The sequence below is a fragment of the Triticum dicoccoides genome, chromosome 7A (genome assembly GCF_002162155.2).
Source record: "Triticum dicoccoides isolate Atlit2015 ecotype Zavitan chromosome 7A, WEW_v2.0, whole genome shotgun sequence".
Classification (NCBI taxonomy): Eukaryota; Viridiplantae; Streptophyta; class Magnoliopsida; order Poales; family Poaceae; genus Triticum; species Triticum dicoccoides.
Window position 1 is genome coordinate 354,245,088 of NC_041392.1, and position 20,184 is coordinate 354,265,271.

General features: G+C 44.2%; 2 protein-coding genes across 7 annotated transcripts; both read right to left on the bottom strand.

Annotated features, from left to right (window-relative positions):
• Positions 1-1,221: 1,221 nt before the first annotated feature.
• Positions 1,222-3,792, bottom strand: LOC119331637. The gene is made up of 5 exons (XM_037604797.1): positions 3,692-3,792; positions 3,543-3,610; positions 2,950-3,466; positions 2,230-2,506; positions 1,222-2,152 (listed from the first exon to the last, which is right to left on the bottom strand). Exons 3-5 carry the CDS (start codon positions 3,091-3,093, stop codon positions 1,497-1,499), a joined length of 1,077 nt encoding a protein of 358 aa, XP_037460694.1. The 5' UTR covers positions 3,094-3,466; positions 3,543-3,610; positions 3,692-3,792; the 3' UTR covers positions 1,222-1,496.
• Positions 3,793-4,391: 599 nt separating this feature from the next.
• LOC119333473 lies at positions 4,392-7,078 on the bottom strand. Of its 6 annotated transcripts, none has more exons than XR_005161202.1 (3): positions 6,634-7,078; positions 4,923-5,035; positions 4,392-4,828 (listed from the first exon to the last, which is right to left on the bottom strand). XR_005161202.1 is itself a non-coding variant. In XM_037606352.1 (3 exons), the coding sequence occupies exons 1-3, from the start codon at positions 6,940-6,942 to the stop codon at positions 4,617-4,619; spliced, it is 573 nt and encodes a 190-aa protein (XP_037462249.1). In that variant the 5' UTR covers positions 6,943-7,078; the 3' UTR covers positions 4,392-4,616. The 6 variants fall into 6 exon arrangements, 1 of the variants encoding a protein (XP_037462249.1); XR_005161203.1 differs by having other exon boundaries at positions 4,984-5,027; positions 6,630-7,078; XR_005161201.1 differs by having other exon boundaries at positions 4,923-5,027; positions 6,630-7,078.
• Positions 7,079-20,184: the final 13,106 nt, after the last annotated feature.

Below are 20,184 nucleotides of genomic sequence, written 5' to 3' on the forward strand. Positions count from 1 at the left end.
GCCTACGTCCAGTTATGATGGAATTGCTAGGGTTTCGATGACCAGGGACCGAATCCGCTTTGCCTGGATCTCTAGTTATTGTTTTCTGTCCCTAAACCGTCGTCGGGTCGTCCCTTTATATACACAGGTTGACGCCCGGAGGTTTACAGAATCCCGAGGCCGGCTCATACTCGTGTCCGGCTCGGTTTCTACCTTTCCTTGCCTTACAACATAAGTTACATATCATATGGCGGTTTATATCTACGGGCCCTAATCCGCTTTTGGGCCCTGGGCCTTCATGTAGATCTCCTCTGTAAAGCTCCATATGCCTTGCCTTTATGGGCTTTGAACATGACTATTTTCTGATGGGCATAACCCGACCCCTCACGGTCGGTTTATATTTAATATTAATATCCCCAACATTATGTGGGGCCAAAGAGAGTGTTGCAACAGCACAGCTCAAACATAGGCACCCACCGAGCACAGCTCACATGTTGCTTGGGGGTTCTTTGCTTCTCAAAGAACAAAAAAGCTTGCACCCTTGAAATAGGCTATCAAGCCAGGCTTGGAAGCCACGTGTATTCACCTAAAACCCCGGGTTATCCTTCCTTTTTTAAGTAAGCCACTCCGTCCAGGTAAACCTGGTATGACTCCCCAACGTTTGACAAGTCAATCTCATAGACCATGAACTTGTCAAAGTTAAAACGATGATTGGTCAATGATTGAGGTCCATCTTAAAAGGCTTTGAAAATGGTTTAACTCAGTAGCCTGGCAGCCCATGAAAAGCCTCGATTTAGGGCCTGGCAGCCCATGAAAAGCCTCGATTTAGGGCCTGGCAGCACATGAAAAGCCTTGCATGTTTTCTTTGTGTTTTAATTTGATAAGTTGTTTCTCCTCTGGTGAGATTTATAATGTTTTATGATAAACCGACGTTTGTTGACCCGGGTTGGCTTTCAACAATAAGTTGTAAGTACATGATCAGTTATAATCCGATGTTTTATTGACCTGGTCTGGTTTTGACTATAAGTCACCAGCATTATATACACCGGTGTTTATCATAGCCCGGTACGGTTTTATCATAAACCGGCAAAACATGGAAGGAGTTATCAATACTCAGGATTGGGGTTATAGCCCTAACTATACAAAAGTTGGTCAACCAACAGAGTGATTCAATATCACAGGTATTACTTCTTTCATCTTTGATTATTTTCAAAGTACAGCCTTGGTTATAAACCCCGGCTATATATTTGGGCATCATGACATGTCCAGCGGTAAACCGCTAGGACACTTTCAAACTTATTGTATGCGGGAATAATTTGAATAAACACCACTACGGGTTATGAAACATAATATCTCCTAAAGCATGGTGGATTCACGGTATCAGGAAAAATAAGTATGCACGATGGCATAGCAGACCAAGTGTTTTCAACTAGCCTATTACGAAGTGTTTTAATGCCCAAAAGAATAATTATTTCGGCAAAGGTGGTAGTGCGCCGAACGCTAAACCGGCCTCCGGATCATGACTCGTCACCAGGCTGAGTTGACGGTTGTGGATCGTCCTGCGCTGGTGCATCTTCCTCCTCTCTACCCAGTGGCTGGAAGTCAATGGTTTCCCAATCGATTCCAGTTAAGGCTTGAAATACAGTTTCATCACTTATAAGGTTTGAGGGGTCAACATCAGGGGCATAGGTGTGCTTACGGATTGTCGGAACAAGATCTTCTACATCATGTGTTGGCGCAGGATATCTTTCCTGATCAGAATCATAAACCGGCTGATAATGAGAGAGATCTGTTTCATCAGCCAATTTGCTCGCTATGGGGCGCATTTCCCTTGTCAACCTTTGAAGATCGTCATTGTTAAATTTTGAGCCGTCCTCCTTCACGCCAGGGTAGCCGCTGCCTATATCTGACGGTTCAAGATCTGGTATCCATGCCTTCGCCCGGATTAGTGCGGTCAGCGCACCTGACCTGGCTGCTGATCTTTTTAGTTCATCCAACCGGGCGGGCAGCATAGACAGCTTCTCAATGGTCTCTTTTAGTAAGGTTGGAGGCGGTTTATTATGCGTAGCGGTGCAAATGGCCTGTTGAGCTCCGGAATATAACTGCTCAATCAGTGTATAGGCAGCCTTCAGCTTCATCCGCATGTCAAAGACTAGATGGGTAATGCGAGTTCCTGTGTCATTGCAAACATCAGTAAACCAGCAACCGATGAGATAATGTATATTGAAAAGCTTCAGGTGAGGTACTTACCAAAAACAGCAGAGGTCATGGCATTGATCTGCCGCTTTAAACTGGTCAGCTCTTCGACCACCGGTTTAAGGGTTGCCTCTGCGTCTTCGGCTCTCTTTTGTAAAGCGGCTTTCTCTATGCCCCAGTCTGCCTGTTCCTTCTTCAAAGTTTCCTTCAGCTTCTCCATAGATGCTAACGCACTGGTTAATTCTTCTTTGGCTTTGAAGGTCTCTGCTTGCTGGGTTTTGATATTTTGTTGAAGGTCAGCGGTTTGGGCTTCCTTTTTGCTCAGCTCAGCCTATAAGAGAAAGACATATTATGAGGTGGCAGTGAAATTTGGAAAGTCCCAAGCACATAACAAGTTATACACTCGGCACTTGGGGGCTAATGCCTATTTGCTTGATTATCAGAAATTTTTTAACAAGTCCCAAGCACAATACAAGTATTATTCTTGACACTTGGGGGCTAATGTATGTTTGCTCAAAGTAACACTGGTTAAAGTCCCAGTTCAGCTTGGAAAGATAAACCGTCCCTTGGGGACTACACTAACGAAAGTTTCAGGATTACAAAGTTAAAAGTATTGGTTCATCCTAAAAGATAAACCAGCCCTTGGAAGATAAGCATGCAGAGTTGTGATATTGCAAAGTCTCGGTTTAGATTGGCATCATAAATTGTCCCTTGGGGGCTACTGGAGTTGGTACTAGAACTTGGACATAAAAAGAGAAACAGTTATGAAGTTACCTCATATCGCTCCTTCATCAGATTCACTAAACCGGCTTCGTAGTCACGGTTTGTGTACAGACGGTTTAAGAAACCAGAATGAAGTTCTTGGGCGTTGAGGTGGGCGTAGCTTGACAAGTTTGTGCTCCACTTGCCTTTGCCCATAGCAGAGAGTTCCTCCTTAGCACTATGCTCTGATAATGCAACAAGATTGCCAGGGGTGGTGTGGCCAACACCAGTAATTATAACATCATCTTCCTTGTCACCAGCAGCCTTTACTAGAGTTGACGATTCATCAGCAGCCTTAGATGGACTTGAAGGTCTATCATCAGTTGGGACCGGGCTTGCCGGTTTATCAGTATGACCTGTTGGGTTAACTTCTACTGGTTCAACAAAATCATGGTCTTGAGGGGGTGGATCATCAACTATGGCATCAACATTGGTTCTTTCCAGTTCTGGAGTTCTCTCCGGTTCAACAACCACATGGTCGTCGGACGGTTTATCTACACGAGCTTTCTTGCTGGGTCTGGCCTTGGCTCTGAAAGAAAAAGATATAAAGGTCAGTATAATACGTAAATATAAAGCGTCAAAAGGATTAAGTTTAAAGTGGTTACCCAGGGACAGTCTTAAGAGGGGGGAGCTGTGTGGCTGTTGACTCGCCGGATGATGAAAGAGGCGTTCCCTGATAATTAGAATCGGATGGATTAAGAGGCTGCCGGAAATAATCCGCCTTGGGATAAGAAGTATCAGAAGTGTTTGAGACCTCAGATCGACGCTTCCGAACCGACGTGTTCGGTAAACCGGCCGAAGTGACTACCTGGCCGCTGTGCCGGGTTGTGCGGCGAGCTTCGTGTTGCTACTTCTTCAAAAGAAAGTTTGGATCCAAGTGAGCTAGGGGTGAGAAAATCTTACTTTCCTGACTACTTGACGGATTTTTTGCGTTGGCAGAGGGTCTGAACCGGAGGAAAGGATAATTACCTATGCGTCATCAGCTTGGCTGCCTTGGACGTCATCCTGATAATGATCATTGTCAATGAGGTGCATGAAAAATGAACCAAGAGAGTCAAGTTCTACCTCTGCGTCCAGGTCATCAAGGTCGTCATCAAGGTTTAACCCGATGGGTTCAGCTGCCTTTTTCTTGGCAGGTCTTTGAACAACCTTTGTCTTTGGTCGAGGGGTCTTGGCCGATTTCTCCTACGGTTTCTTCTTTCATAATGGGTCGTCACCCTGTTAAAAGATTGACAGAAGATATAAAATCTCTACTACCTAAAAAAACGTAAGGTTCCATTTCCCATCTTACGTTCCCCCTCTTCGTCCAACCCCTTCGTACGATCCCCCCTCCCCTCCAGCGATTTTTTTCTCCCTCCATCGGTTTTCTCCCTCTGCCGATTTTCTTTTCTCCCTTCAATCGACTCTATCTTTGGTAAAGAAATAATTCACATAAGGCAACCAAGCACAATCAATCAACAATCAATCCAAACGCAATCAATTCATGCATGGCAATCAATTCATTCATGACGGTGATCAATCTCATTCCTTCTTTCAATCAAACGGTGATCAATCTCCTTCCTTCTTTCAATCACTTCCTTTTTCTATCACCATGATTTACTTCACGCCAATGAAAATGAAAATAGTCAGATCAGTCAATATACGTCTATATACCATGCCAATACAAAATTCCAGTGCTTCTATTTCCTGCCATATACCATGCTATAAAAAACATTCTGCGTTCTGAACCATGAGTCGTGTTGAAGAGAAATAGAGTCTTGGCGCTCATGGCGATGGGACCCAGGATGGGCCGTCCTGGCTCGAAGAGGGTCATGGCACCACCGCCTGTGAACTTCGTTCCCACTCCCATTGGCCCTCCACCGCCGATCGACAGGCAACATTTTATCCATTCCTGCTTTTAGTTATTTGCATAAATAAATATACAGAATTGTGCTCTTTGTCAACCAATTGCAGACATGTAAGGTTCAGCGAAATAGAAAACCTACATATATACAGTAGAGGTTGGGACGCAACGGCAAAGGTTTTGTATGCTCGTATCAAACATACCCGGAGTGGAGCAGCCATCTTTCACGCCATCCTCATCGACCAAACTGTAAGTCTTCAAAAATGATATGCTATTAAGTGATCTGCTGATAATATATTCAACATGCTGCTCATGTATGCAATAAATTTCCAGGGGGTCAAAATGGATGCAATTGCATTTGATCCATTTCAACCAATCGCATATCGCTTCAGCGACAACCTACGTGTCGGCTCTGTATACTTATTCAAAAAGTTGGGTTTGAACCAGCAGCTATGCATATGCTAGTTGCATTGCCGGTTCCATGTGACTTTTACATCGTCCTCCACTCGTGCACTGAAATACTTCTTGCCAGGGCTAGCATTAACACCCCTTCATTGCCGCCACGATTCATTGATTTTATAGATGTATATGGCCTCAGAAACAGGATGCTTGCAGGTGCATTGTATCATTTCACAATGAATTTTGCTGACATGTAGTTGAGCCAGACTTTCTTAACAAATTCACATCATTTTTTCCCAGATGTCATTGGCATAGTGATGCATGTCAGCAAAATAATGTTACACAGGTCAGACGACCGTACCACGCCATACCGACATGTGGTCCTAATGAAGGGAGTACATTTTATTGGCAGTGGGCTAACATTTTATTGCTCAACCAGGAGGGAGTTTATCTACCTACATGTCTGGGACCAGCATGTGTCACGCCACTTGATGCGGTGGGGACTAGCAAAGCAGGGGCTCTGGACTTTAGGTGCCACAATGCTTGAGGTCAACAGAGCACAACATGAGTGCTTGTGTAATTGAAGAATGTTTAACATGACCATCTTATATAAAAATATGTATTGTATGTTGTTTTATTAAACCTATTTTGTAGGGTACTGGAAAACGACATACATGAGCCAGCTTGTCTTCCAACCAGACAACCAGCAGCCCTACGAGCTGGCAGCCTGTCGTGCGGCACTAGGAGATGCTCTAGGGTCCTTGCAGAACCGGGCCAGCTTGATTGTTCAACGAATGAGCCATGTTCATGTTCAATGAATGAGGAGGGTTCAAGTCTGATGCAAAATTCACTTCGATGCTCTGTAATGATGTTCGCACAGCCACTTAGTGTTCGTTGCCTCTAAAACAGCTTCACAAGGATCTATTTTTATACGTATGTCATCATTATAAATCCAGCTTGATGAAAAAAATCAATGACATATGAGATTCTGTCCGGGATCAACTGCCATATATATGTTCTTTCCATTTTTTTGTTTCCCCACTAATTCCTTGTGTAATAATGCGCATTAACTCTAATTAATTAATACAGGATCACTTTCCTATCCATGGTTGCATATAAGTTTGATTCCACACACACAATGTTGGATAACTTGGCATACAAACCTCACGCACTCTTCGTGGCATTGGTTTCCTGCTGATCTTTCCCCGCCTCCAATTCAATCAGCTCGACTATCAACCCGGGTGCCACACGGCTAAGATAAACGCACGCAGACTCCTATCTAATTTGGTTCGGTAAGACCTATGGTTTATTCATGTTTACCATGTATAATTAGCCCCATGTTTGTGAGCATCGACTCTATGCAAAGCACATCCTATTTACTATTTGGGCTTCGAGCATAATAGAATAGTATGCTTCAGACTAATACATGAGGTTGCAGAAATACACGTACCCACATATAATCGGTGACTGGATGAAGGGGGCCTCCATCCCTTTGCGATGCGCCGGCTGCAGCTCCTCTCCATGCCGCCGGAGCAAACTCCAGCACATAGAAACCGCTCAGCCTCCGTCTTCAGCGCGGAGGCCGTCTCCCGACCCACCGTCACCGTAGCACGCGCAGCCGCCGTTTCCCGGCCACAGCGCCTGCCATCAATGGCAACGGCCCATGCAGCCCCCATCACCATGGCTAGGACGTATGCCTTCAAGGACAGCGGCACCACATACTCAACGAGCATAGCGGGGTAGATCGACGCCGGACACGACATCGCCCACGAGCATCCCGAATTGTGGGCGCGGCCACGCAGGCAAGGAATTCGGCACCGACGCAGCCGCTATCTCCTTCCTTTCCGCGAATGACGGCAAAAATTGGAGGATATTTTCGGTAGGGTTTCCACCGGTGATGATTTTGCGATCGTGTTGTTGATATGTGTCGTCCAGAGGATCGGACGGTGCGCATAGTGGCACAACGGTGCTGGCAGGCCCAAGTTGGGCCTATTTAGAATGGATGGATGGTGGCACTTGATGTAATAGGCCGTTGACCAGATTAGTTGTCCTGGGTGGGCTAAATGTTTTACTACGCTGTGTTTTTCTCTTGTACAACGATGCCTCCATTTCTTATATTTTCTCATGTGGACAATATCTAATGTATGGTAAACGGTCCTAAAAAATAGTCTGATGAAATGTTGTGACTCGAGAGAATGCAAGATATTTGTGGTACGACGTGCTATTAATTTTATGGATATAAAATATGTATCATTTTAATTTGCATCAACAAATTATAATTTATGCTCTTGAGGTAATGTCAACTGAATTTCACTGTAGACATTGGACAACTAGCATACTTGCATGAATAAATTTTAAGTTATCATCATTAGTGATTTTAATTCGTGGTATAATAAATAGGAGTGCATAAGTCGAATATGAATTGGAGTGAGGTAGAATAAGAGTGGACTCTACAATAACAATCTTACCACGGTGGCCATGTAACAGAAACTTTTTTATATACTATCTTCCTTGCAGATGAAGTCTCCGACGCGATCGAGTGATCGTACTCCCTTCAAAGACATGTTGAACTCTACGAACCAAAGTAATATTTAATGATCTAATGATGTGTAATTGTACAATATGATGCACAAGAAATAACTAAATTATTATTCTATTTTTTAGGTGTCATTGATATTAATAATGTAGGGGAACCTATAGATGCGAAAGAGCGCAAGCGGCAATGTGCTAGGGAACTATATGCACAGATGGATGCAGAGAAAAAAGATGAGCTACTTAAAAAGCATCGTGAAGCCAATCAACAAAAGAAAGCTCGACTATTGGTTCATTCCCAAGAGACACAATCAAGTCAAGATACGTCAGTTGTTAAAGGTGCTTAATAGTAAGCATATTATTACTTGCAAATATAGCAATTCTGTTGTTCCGTGTTTCTAAGCAACTATACCTGACGTGCCATCGTTAGAACAAGAAGACACTTCTTGCAACAAGGAAAATATGGTTCCTCTTGAAGATAATGACTAGTTCAGCAGAAATGACACATATCAGAGGCAATTGATTAATTTGCCGGTTCAAAACAAACAAAACCACCAGAATGGTATAAATACAACCAATAAATCTTACTATGCTAATTATTCATTACTCATTGTTCTACATATGTGATGATTCTCCATTCTGTAGATATTATTGACTTCAACACTTGCAGTACTGTTAGTCCCACATCATCCCATATTCAGCCACAACCCATAGATCCCAAAGAGCGAAGGAGGCAACGAGATAGGGAACGCTATGTGAGCATGGATAGCAATCAGAAAGAAGCGCTACTAAAAAGACAATGTGAAGCCTATCAAAAAATGAAATCATCGACAGGTAAAATTTGCATCAAACTAGTCAAAATGTTCATTCGTTACATGTAACAAACAAGCACTCTGACAATGTTGCCACTTTCGTGTGATTCAACAGAGAAAATCAACAGTACACATGCTAATGATAGGAAACGATATGCTCACATGGATAACAATAAGATGGATGCACTACTAGAAAGTAAGCGTGAAGCCTATCAGCAGACAAAATCATCGACAAGTAATAATTACTCGGCACCAATCGGAATTGTTCATTAGCCGAGATCACACAATCAGTACTCTTATGTTGTTTGTGCACTTATCATGTGATTTAAATAGAGAAGATGGAAATTAAACGTGCTAATGATAGGGAGTGGTATGCCAGTACGACTCATGAGCAAAAGCATGCAAAGACCGCTCACCGCACGTCAAGGCGCAACACTCTCAGGCAAGATTCCTTCGCCATGGAGAACCCATTTTACACCCCGAAGATAGTTCGTGAACATGCAAGTTTATTTGGTCCCGATGGCTCCATAGTCAGACGTGATTGGTCTATTCCTGAGCTCATTGGTTCCCCTATTTATATCCAACCCACTTCTGAGGATATATCGTGTGCGGAGACGCTAGATATGGGTGTTAGTACGGAACCATGGAGAAAACATGTGACACCCGGAGAAAGGCAAGCTTTGATGGATCGTCGAAACCAAGCTTTCCATGCAAATGGTAGGAAGAAAAGACCCACATTGATGGATGAAAACTCGTCGATTGCCCCAGACAGCATAAATGGGTTTGAACATCCACCACAATCGGTCATCATTAACAATGGTAATATTTTTAACTTCGTATTCTGATTCTCTAGATTTAGTCACTGAAATTTTTATGTTGTATGAACAGAAAGTACATTGCGAATGTGCGATCCAGGTGAAATACATCTAGCACCCAATGATAGCGTGAATGAATCATTAGATCAAAATCCAGCGATGATTGTGGAAGGTGTCAATGATTTTGAACTTCCTTCACAATCTGTCCTTGCCACTAATGGTAATGTTTTCTCTTAATTGTTCTGACATTCTAAGATAAGTCGTTGATAATCATATTGATTATACATTTATGTTGTATTCATAGAAAATACATCTCTAATTCCTGATACTATCCAAGAACATACAACACACTCGCGAGTCAATGATGATGGTAAACTTTTTTTATTATATTCGTGCACGACCTATTGGATACATGAGCCTCATAAATAACTATCCGATAGGTGATGGAGAGGGTGTCATATTGGAGGAAGACTCGGAAGACGAGGAAGGCTACATGTTCGCCGGGATGGGTATTTTAATCATGTTCCACGATGTCGCGTGTATATCATGTGCATATTTTTTGTACTCATATTGAAAGTGCGTTGAACATTTCAGATGAGGACAGCGACCAGGATGTTGAAATGGAGGAGGTTGACGATGATGACGATTCTGCTTCTATTTCAAACATTCCAGATCCCTATGATATGGTTTATAGCAAATTCCCAACAGAAACACACAAGATGAAGTCGGTGGAGGACTGCAAACGCTGATGTGCGAAGAAGTTTGAGCATGAGTCCAAGGGTTTTTGTTGCCGTAAGGGGAAGATCAAACTGGCCAACCCAGATACGCCACCCGAGATCATGAGGCTATGGACAAGTGCAGACTCTGATGCCAGGCATTTCCATGACAATATCAGGTTTTTCAACGGCCACTTCTCATTCACCTCACTATATTGTCACCTTGATAGTGATACCACTAACATATCAAAGCATCCTATCTATACATTTCGTGCCCATGGCCAAATGTACCACAACATACGGTCATTCAGCAAACAAGATGGATTGGATCGTAGTCACTTGGAGCTCTACTTCTATGATGATGACCCCAGTTTAGAACATAGATATCGCAGTTGTCGTAAAGAGCAGTGCCAGAAAGACAAAGAAGTAATCACACAATTGGTCAACATGCTTCATGGCAACCCATACTCTGAACACCTCCGGAGTATGGGCCATGTTGATGATGTTGATGACTATCGCATAACACTTAACCTTGACCAGCGGATGGATCAAAGAACATATAACGCGCCAACCACTTCAGAAGTAGCCGCTATGTGGGTGGAGGGTAGTGAACGTCGAACACAATTCGATAATAGCGTCATCCTACAAGGGAAGAATAGAGATATATACGGCATCAAGTCCTACCATGGATGCTATGATGCGTTGTCGTACCCTCTTTTCTTCCCTAGAGGTGAACTTGGGTGGCATACTGATATCCCGAAGGAAGGTGTGCCCTATGAAACCGTGATGGCAGATCGTCTAGCTCGTGGCCTTAACAATAGGTCCTCCAATCCCACAATTAGTGAGAACGCTGCTGATGATGATGATGCAGGTTAGTGTTGCAATATGCTGTTACATCACCGTCCATTTAAGGTGTGCTCTCAATCAACATCACCATTGTTTTCAATTTTCTACGCAGCTTCTGGAGGTAGGCTATGTGTGTCTGTGAGGGACTACTACTGCTACAAATTCTAGATGCGTCCTGGGATATTCAACCCGATCCTCTTTGGTAAGCGTCTTTTCCAACAGTTCGCGGTCGACACATACATCAAGATTGAGAACTCCCGGTTGGACTATATATGGGGTCATCAAGATAAAATAAGGGCAGACCTGTACCAAGGCTTGGTGGATAGCTTACATGCCGGTGAGTGTAGGGAAGATTCCATTGGAAAACGCACTGTTCTAGCTACGTCATTTATCGGTGGTCCACGAGACATGAGGCGTCGCTACATGGATGTTATGGCCTTAGTTAGGCGGTATGGCAAGCCAGACATCTTCCTCACAATGAAATGCAACCCAAACTGGGATGAGATTAGGAAGGAACTGTACCCTGGCCAGACACCTCAAGATCGTCCAGATCTCATCATCCATGTTTTCAGGGCGAAGTTGGAGGAACTCAAGAATAAGCTATTTAAAAAGGATATCTTGGGCAAGGTGAGGGCTTATGTGTATGTGGTGGAGTTCCAGAAGAGGGGCCTGCCTCATGCGCACTTCCTGCTCATCATGGGGGGGGGCGATACAAGCTCACTTGCCCCGAGCAGGATGATCGCCTTATCTCAGCCGAGCTCCCCAACAAGAAGAAGTACCCAGAACTGTACAAGTTGGTCGTGAAACATATGATGCATGGACCTTGTGGTGCTTTAAATCGTGAATGCCCTTGCACAAAGGGTTGTCCTTCTTGCAAGAATCACTATTCGTGACCTTTCAATGCGACTACCTTACAAGGCAAGGACTCCTACCCGCTATACAGACGACGTGAAGACGGATGTAAAGCAATGGTTCGAAAGGAATGGCTAGATAATAGGTGGGTCGTCCCATACAACCCGCACCTCTTGCGCTACTTCAATTGTCACATCAATGTTGAGGCATGCGGAAGCATAAAGGCCGTTAAATACCTATTCAGGTACATATACAAGGGCCATGATCGAGCGTCTATTGATGTAAGTGAGTCTGACAAAAATGGAGACATAGATGAGATCAAACAGTATAGAGACGCTAGGTGGGTCACTCCTCCAGAAGCATTGTGGAGTATATATGGAATTGAATTGAGTAAGAACTCACCACCCGTGAAGCAGCTACAACTCCATCTACCAAACATGCACATGGCGTCATTCCAAGCGGCCCAAAATATTGAACGAGTAGTTAACCATGAAGGTGTTGAGAAGTCGATGATTACAGAGTACTTTGAGGCAAACATGTTACATGAGGATGCTCGTTCTATCTTGTACAGGGACTTCCCCGAGTGGTACACCTGGCAGACAAGTAAGAACAAAAAATATTGGAGAAGAAGGGTACGAGATACAGGTGGACAAATTGAAAGAATTGTGTCAGCTCATCCTGCCGAGGGGGCACGCTATTACCTGCGGGTCCTCCTAAACCATGTCACTGGCGCCACCTCTTATGAGGACCTAAGGACGGTTAATGGTGAGATCCTACCAACCTTTCGTGAAGATGCCGAGAGAAGGGGATTGATCGAAGGAGACAACACACTGGATGAGTCCCTCACTAAATCCACATTATATAAGATGCCATCATCTCTAAGGAGGCTCTTTGCAACGATACTGGTATTCTGTGAGCCAAACGATGTGCACAGACTCTGGGAGAAGCACCTAGATGCAACATCAGAAGACTATCGTCGTAGCAATCCATCCAAAGTTGCAGTTGAGCAAATGGTTCTAATAGATATCAGGAATATGCTATAATAAATGGGCAAGGAGATAGAGTCATTCCCTCTTCCCGATATCCAGGAAGAATATGACACTTCCAGCGGTGTGACAAGGGAGATCTTCGAGGAATCCACCATAAAGCTCAACGTTGAGGACACATATCTATCAGATTCACTTAATTCAGATCAGAGGGCCGCATACAATGAAATTATGTGTGCTGTTGATCGTGATGAGGGTGTTGTGTTCTTTGTGGATGGACCTGGAGGCACCGAAAAGACTTTTTTGTACAAAGCACTGCTTGCAACGGTATGTGGGCAAAACAAGATTGCTATAGAGACAGCTACATCCGGTGTTGCTGCTTCCATAATGCCCGGAGGGAGAACAACTCATTCACGGTTCAAGATACCGCTAGGCATCGATGATGGTGGGTTTTGTAGCTTCACTAAACAGAGCGGGACTGCCAAGCTCCTACAGTCAGCTTCTCTCATTATTTGGGATGAGGCTTCCATGGCAAAGAAACAGGTAGTCGAGGCGTTGGACAATAGTACGCGTGATGTGATGAGCCGACCAGACCCGCCGTTCGGTGGGAAGACAGTTGTGTTCGGTGGAGATTTCAGACAGGTCCTTCCTGTTGTCCGTAAGGGGTCTAGGGCTCAGATAATTAATTCATCGCTACGTAGGTCTTACCTTTGGGATTCCATGTGCCACCTTAAGTTGGTACGCAATATGAGGGCACATAGTGACCCATGGTTTGCAGAGTATCTATTGCGCATTGGTGATGGTAAGGAGGAGACCAATTGAGATGGCGACGTTCATCTTCCAGACGAGATATGTGTGTCGTCAACTGGGAAGGACACTGACATTGATTCTCTAATAGACAATACTTTTCCTAGCCTTGGTGCTAACACGTTAGACCCAGACTACATCACCTCCAGAGCAATCTTGTCGACACAGAATGATTGCGTGGATAGGATTAATTTGAAGATGATCAGTCGATCCCAGGGAGATGAGATGGTGTACCATAGTTTTGATTGTGCGGTGGACGACCCTCATAACTACTATCCTTCTGAATTCCTTAACACGTTGACCCCTAATGGCCTGCCCCCGCATGTGTTGAAGCTCAAGATTAACTGCCCTGTCATATTGCTCAGGAACATTGACCCTGCAAACGGACTTTGCAATGGCACGAGGTTGGTGGTTCGAGGGTTCCAAAGGAATGTCATCGATGCAAAAATTGTCCTTGGCCAACATGCTAGAAAAAGGATCTTCTTGCCAAGGATCCCCCTTTGCCCCTCTGATGATGAGATGTTTCCTTTTCAGTTCAAGAGGAAGCAATTTCCAATAAGGCTCAGCTTTGCCATGACGGTGAACAAGGCACAGGGGCAAACTATCCCGAATGTCGGTATTTACTTGCCTGAGCCGGTGTTCTCTCACGGGCAGTTGTATGTTGCACTATCTAGATCCACCGCTAGAAAGAATGTCAAGATTCTTGCCATTCCTGATGCTGGTAATAAGAAAAATAACTCAGATGACAGCAAAAAGAAGAGTTCAACTTGCAGCAAAAACAAGAGCTCTCATAGTCCTGTTGGTACATACACGAAGAACATCATCTATAAAGAGATCCTTACATCATAGGTGAGAAATTTGGCAGTTATATTTCCACTCTATTTTTTATTATCTATATGACTATATTTTATTTCACGATAAAATTAGATAATGAAATAGTTTTATTTAAATTATCTGATATTTATTTTGTGCAGGTCACCTCCGTCATATGGAGTCATTTGTGTTTAACTTGCATCTTGTTATCATGTGTTATTGAGAGAAACCGGACCAGTAAACCGAAGTGTAAATTCTTGAGTGCATGAATACCAGAACTAAAGTGAAATTCTGCTTGTCTTTTGATATATTTTCTCTCGAGTAGAAGAAGATGGTTCATGTCCAAGCAAATCACCTACCTGCAAGCTTCTTGACATCTCACTAATTCGAGATTTTATTCTCTTCACTCTTTTCTGATATGTAAAATCAAAATAATACTTTCAATGTAGTTGATGTATATACTTTTAATTTAAATATGAAGAATGCTATTTTTGAAAGCTTACTTCAAATATTTCATGTGAAGTGGATAGTTATATGCTAAATGAAAAGAAATGTGTGTGCTCTTCTTAAATTCAACTCAGTACAGATGTACGCTACTTCATCTCAACATAGAGTTAGATAATCCTCAACTAATTTTTGTCATTCAATTAGATGGACATGTCTAAAATTTGTACATGTATTATTGCCCGTGGCAACGCACGGGCATTTTACTAGTATTACACAAATAAGAATATCAAGTACAAGCGGGAGTGAGGCAAGTCTTACAGCTGGCGGTTTATTGGAAAGCAGAAGGGACTAAGCCCTGTTTTGCTGCAAACAGCCACCGGTTCATCCAACATCTTCTTAACAGATTCAGTAACTTCAGCCTTTGTTAGCTGAATATCAATATGTCGTTGAGGATCTTTGAAGTCCCCTGTGTACTAATACATTAAACTAGAGCGGCGTCTTAACGGTAAAATACTCCAAGTTATCCAGCAACGAGGAAAATCAACTCCTGTCAGACCGTTAGCCATAAAGGCTCTGAGCTTGGCGAGTTGTGGAGCGTATGTGGACCGTTCCTTGGCGGTCAGCCATTGTGGAAGTGGATGTGTATTGGTAAGCCGGTGAGCACGATAACCCGGCAGAGGGTTCTCATCATCAGGGGAAGTGTCCTTACAATAGAACCAAGTCTGGTTCCAGTCTTTAGGATGACTATGAAGCTTTGCATGAGGGAAGCTGGCATCCTTCCTTTTCTAAATAGAAACGCCACCAAGTTCGGTGTTGGGCCCGTCTACAAATTCAGTGCGACGGTTCAAGTAGAAGAAATCCCTGAACAATTCAACGGTTGGCTCTTCTTGCAGATAGGCCTCAGAGAACACTTGAAAGTGGCAAATATTGGACACAGAGTTAGGTCCAATGTCTCGAGGGTGGATCTGGAAGCTGGCAAGCACATCACGGAAAAACTTGGACCCGGGCAGTTTAAAACCATGACTCATGTGATCAACAAATACCACTATCTCACCATCCTTGGGGGTAGGAGGATTCTCTGGACTGGGAACTCGCCAGTGGATTTTGCTTCATTTTGGTAAAGCGCCAGTTCTGACGCATCCATCTAGCTGCTCTTTAGTAACCCGGGAAGGGACCCAGTTACAAGCATAGAACTATTTGGCCATTTCGAATGAGGAGCTGGAAAAGATTGATGCCGGTTTAAGACTCATGATTAGCAAGCATAAAGCGTGGCAGGTTAAGGAAAAGGTATTCAAGCGTGTAAAATTGATAAACCGGAGGTTGATGCTATGCTAAGGCGACTGGCGGTTTACAAGGGGACTAATGGCAGATTATTTTCTAAAGGATAAACCGCCTACGCAGATAATGACAGTACATATCTAAAGCAAAAAAACGACGAAGTGAGGGAAAACAAGTTTCACAATTGTACATTAGAATTTTGGATCTATCGCATGTCAGGAAAAGGAAAATAAGCCTAGACCTAGAAAACCAGTACAGAGGAGGTCATCAGTTCTAAGGAGGTTTTTTGTACAAGAAAAGGGGATCTACTAGTATCTGAAATGGATACGAAACAGCTACCGCATCAGTTCTATACTTCTTTTATATCAAAAGAAGAGGCAGTAGAAAAACTACAAAGAATCCGTAAGGAATGGCGAAGAACACAGAAGAGCTTGCAAACCCTAGCGGATCTATGGAATAAGGGAAGAGGAACTTACCGAAGCAGTGGAAGCAGCGGAGACGCGCCACATTTTTCTGGTACGGTCAGGGTGATGCAGCGGTCGGAGTTGAGGCAGAAGCGAAGGTCGACGATGGCGGCGGCGCTCGGGGTGCTGAGGCGACGCGAGATAGAAGAGAGACGAAGAGGCGGCGGGAGGAAAGGAAAGGGACCCTCGACCCTATTTATAAGACAAAGAGATAAGCGACATGCGCGGAAGTCGAGGAGCCCAAAAAATGAATGGGCGACAAGGTTGTTGCCTCGATTGTTGGAGGATCATTAATGAAGGGTATCTTCGGTTTTAATGGACAAGTGATGTCACGACGGTTTATTACGAACCTAGACGATGACGTCATGGCGGTTTACAAAATCTATGTGAAGGTGCAGAAGGGGGAATTTTTCTAAGTGTTGAAGATTGACATGAACGAGTTCAAATCAATCTGGGGCCTAATGTTGGGGATATTAATATTAAATATAAACCGGCCATGAGGGGCCGGGTTATGCCTATCAGGAGTTAGTCATGTTCGAAGCCCATAAAGGCAAGGGATATGGCGCTTTACAGAGGAGATCTACATGAAGGCCCAGGGCCCAAAAGCGGATTAGGGCCCGTAGATATAAACCGCCATATGATATGTAACTTATGTTGTAAGGCAAGGAAAGGTAGAAACCGAGCCAGACACGAGTATGAGCCGGCCTCGGGATTCTGTAAACCGCCGAGCGTCAACCTGTGTATATAAAGGGACGACCCGGCGACGGTTTAGGGACAGAAAACAATAACTCGAGAGCTAGGCAAAGCGGATTTGCTCCCTAGTCATCGAAACCCTAGAAAGTCCATCATAACTGGACGTAGGCTTTTACCTTCGTTGTAAGGGGCCGAACCAGTATAATTCCTCGCGTCCCTTGTCCGCTTTAACCGCTTTAAGCTAACCCGTCGTGATGGCTCCACGACTAAGTCCTTTCACGAGGACATCTGTCGTGACAAAACCACGACAGGTACATCACCGCCCGAAGCTTTGCAATGTCTTCCTCCGCAACAGAAGAAGCTACCCACCGGCCTTGACGGCTGGATCCGGACAGGATTGGGGCTGGTGGCGACCGAAACTCGGGTGTTGGAACTCGGGGTAGCAGGGGTTGAGAAAGAGGCGAGCGTGGAAGAAAAAGATGAGTCTGTACCCCTATATAAAGGCTGCGAATATCAAACATCTCCTCTTGGGCCTCAAAAACCTGCTTGTTTCCAAGGAGTTGTACCCAAGTGACGGTTGCGTTATCCATGTCCGGGTTGACAGGAATCCCTTAAAAAGGGAGGCACAATCTCCGCTTGGATAAGACACGCCAATAAGACCACGTCTTGGGACGTGGGGCGACGGGCCGGCTAAAACGGTTCGCAAGTAGTGGTCGGGTAGGCATGGTGTCATATTACCAAAAAGTGGTCGGTGAGTTGAACTCGTGAAATATTATGTCCTCTGCAGTTGTGCATACAAGTCTGAATACAATCATTACATCTGAAGATCAACTAGGAGTTCGGAAGGGGGAACCCGCCTTGCAATGTCGAAGACAATCTGCATGCTGGACTCCTCGTCATTGAAGCCAGGTTCAGGGGCTACTGAGGGAGTCCTGGAATAAGGGGTCCTCGGGCGTCCAGCCTGTTATCCATGGGCCGGACTGATGGGATGTGAAGACATGAAGGCCAAAGACTGTACCTATGTCCGGATTGGACTCTCCTTGGCGTGGAAGGCAAGCTTGGCAACCAACTATGAAGATTCCTTCTTATGTAACCGACTCTATGTAACCCTAGATCCCCCCGGGTATCTATATAAACCGGAGGGGTTAGTCCGGAAAGGATATACTTATTACCATAGTCATACATGCTAGGCTTCTAGGGTTTAGCCATTACGATCTCGTGGTAGGTCAACTCTTGTAATATTCATATTCATCAAGATCAATCAAGCAGGAAGTAGGGTATTGCCTCCATAGAGAGGGCCCGAACCTGGGTAAACATTGTGTCCCCCGTCTCCTGTTACCATCGATCCTAGACGCACAGTTCGGGACCCCCTACCCGAGATCCGCTGGTTTTGACACCGACAACGGGTAACAAGTAAATAAAGTAAACAAGGTGCAGCAAGATGGCCCAATCCTTTTTGTAGCAAAGGACAAGCCTGGACAAACTCTTATATAAAGGAAAGAGCTCCCGAGGACACATGGGAATTATCGTCAAGCTAGTTTTCATCACGCTCATATGATTCACGTTCGGTACTTTGATATATGGGTGGACCGGTGCTTGCGTACTGCCCTTCCTTGGACAAGCATCCCACTTATGATTAACCCCTATTGCAAGCATCCACAACTACAAAAGAAGTATTAAGGTAAACCTAACCATAGCATGAAACATATGGATCTAAATCAGCCCCTTACGAAGCAACGGATAAACTAGGGTTTAAGCTTCTGTCACTCTAGCAACCCATCATCTACTTATTACTTCCCAATGCCTTCCCCTAGGCACAAACAATGGTGAAGTGTCATGTAATCGACGTTCACATGACACCACTAGCGGAAAGACAACATACATCTCATCAAAATATCGAACAAATACCAAATTCACATGACTACTTATAGCAAGACTTCTCCCATGTCCTCAGGAACAAACGTAACTGCTCACAAATCATATTCATGTTCATAATCAGAGGGGTATAAATATTCATAAAGGATCTGAACATATGACCTTCCACTGAATAAACCAACTAGCATCAACTACAAGGAGTAATCAACACTACTAGCAACCCACAGGTACCAATCTGAGGCTTTGGGACAAATATTGGATACAAGAGATGAACTAGGGTTTGAGATGAGATGGTGCTGGTGAAGATGTTGATGGAGATTGACCCCCTCCCAATGAGAGGATCGATGGTGATGACGATGGTGATGATTTCCCCCTCTTGGAGGGAAGTTTCCTCGGCAGAACAGCTCCGCCGGAGCCCTAGATTGGTTCTGCCTTGTGGCGGCGGAGTTTCGTCCCGTGAGCTAGCTTATGATTTTTTTCCTCCACGAAAGACCTCATATAGCAGAAGATGGGCATCAGAGGGCTGTCAGGGGGCCCATGAGGCAGGGGGCGCACCCAGGGTAGGGCGCGCCCCCCACCCTCGTGGACGGTGGGTGGCCCCCCTCTGGTACTTCTTTCGCCCAATATTTTTTATATATTTTGAAACTTGCTCCCATGAAGTTTCAGGACTTTTGGAGTTGTGTAGAATAGGTCTCTAATATTTGCTCCTTTTCCAGCCCAGAATTCCAGCTGCCAGCATTCTCCCTCTTCTTGTAAACCTTGTAAAATAAGAGAGAATAGGCATAAGTATTGTGACATAATGTGTAATAACAGCCCATAATGCAATAAATATCGATATAAAAGCATGATGCAAAATGGACGTATCAACTCCCCCAAGCTTAGACCTCGCTTGTCCTCAAGCGAAAGCCAAAATCAAAAAATATGTCCACATGTTTAGAGATAGAGGTGTCGATAAAATAAAATACGGACATGAGGGCATCATGATCATTATTATAACAGCAACATATATATATATTGTCATATAATCTCTTATGCTAAAGTAACAATTCAATCACAATTTCAAGTATGA

Excerpts from the sequence above, each read along its gene's own strand:
- LOC119331637 (XM_037604797.1), bottom strand. The coding sequence starts at position 3,093 with ATGGGCAAAGGCAAGTGGAGCACAAACTTGTCAAGCTACGCCCACCTC. Across the intron at positions 2,507-2,949 it reads TGATGAAGGAGCGATATGAG|GCTGAGCTGAGCAAAAAGGA; the intron begins GTAACTTCATAA and ends TTTCTCTTATAG. Across the intron at positions 2,153-2,229 it reads CATGACCTCTGCTGTTTTTG|GAACTCGCATTACCCATCTA; the intron begins GTAAGTACCTCA and ends GCAATGACACAG.
- LOC119333473 (XM_037606352.1), bottom strand. The coding sequence starts at position 6,942 with ATGTCGTGTCCGGCGTCGATCTACCCCGCTATGCTCGTTGAGTATGTG. Across the intron at positions 5,036-6,633 it reads CATCCAGTCACCGATTATAT|ACTTACAGTTTGGTCGATGA; the intron begins GTGGGTACGTGT and ends TCATTTTTGAAG. Across the intron at positions 4,829-4,983 it reads AGATGGCTGCTCCACTCCGG|GAATGGATAAAATGTTGCCT; the intron begins GTATGTTTGATA and ends AACTAAAAGCAG.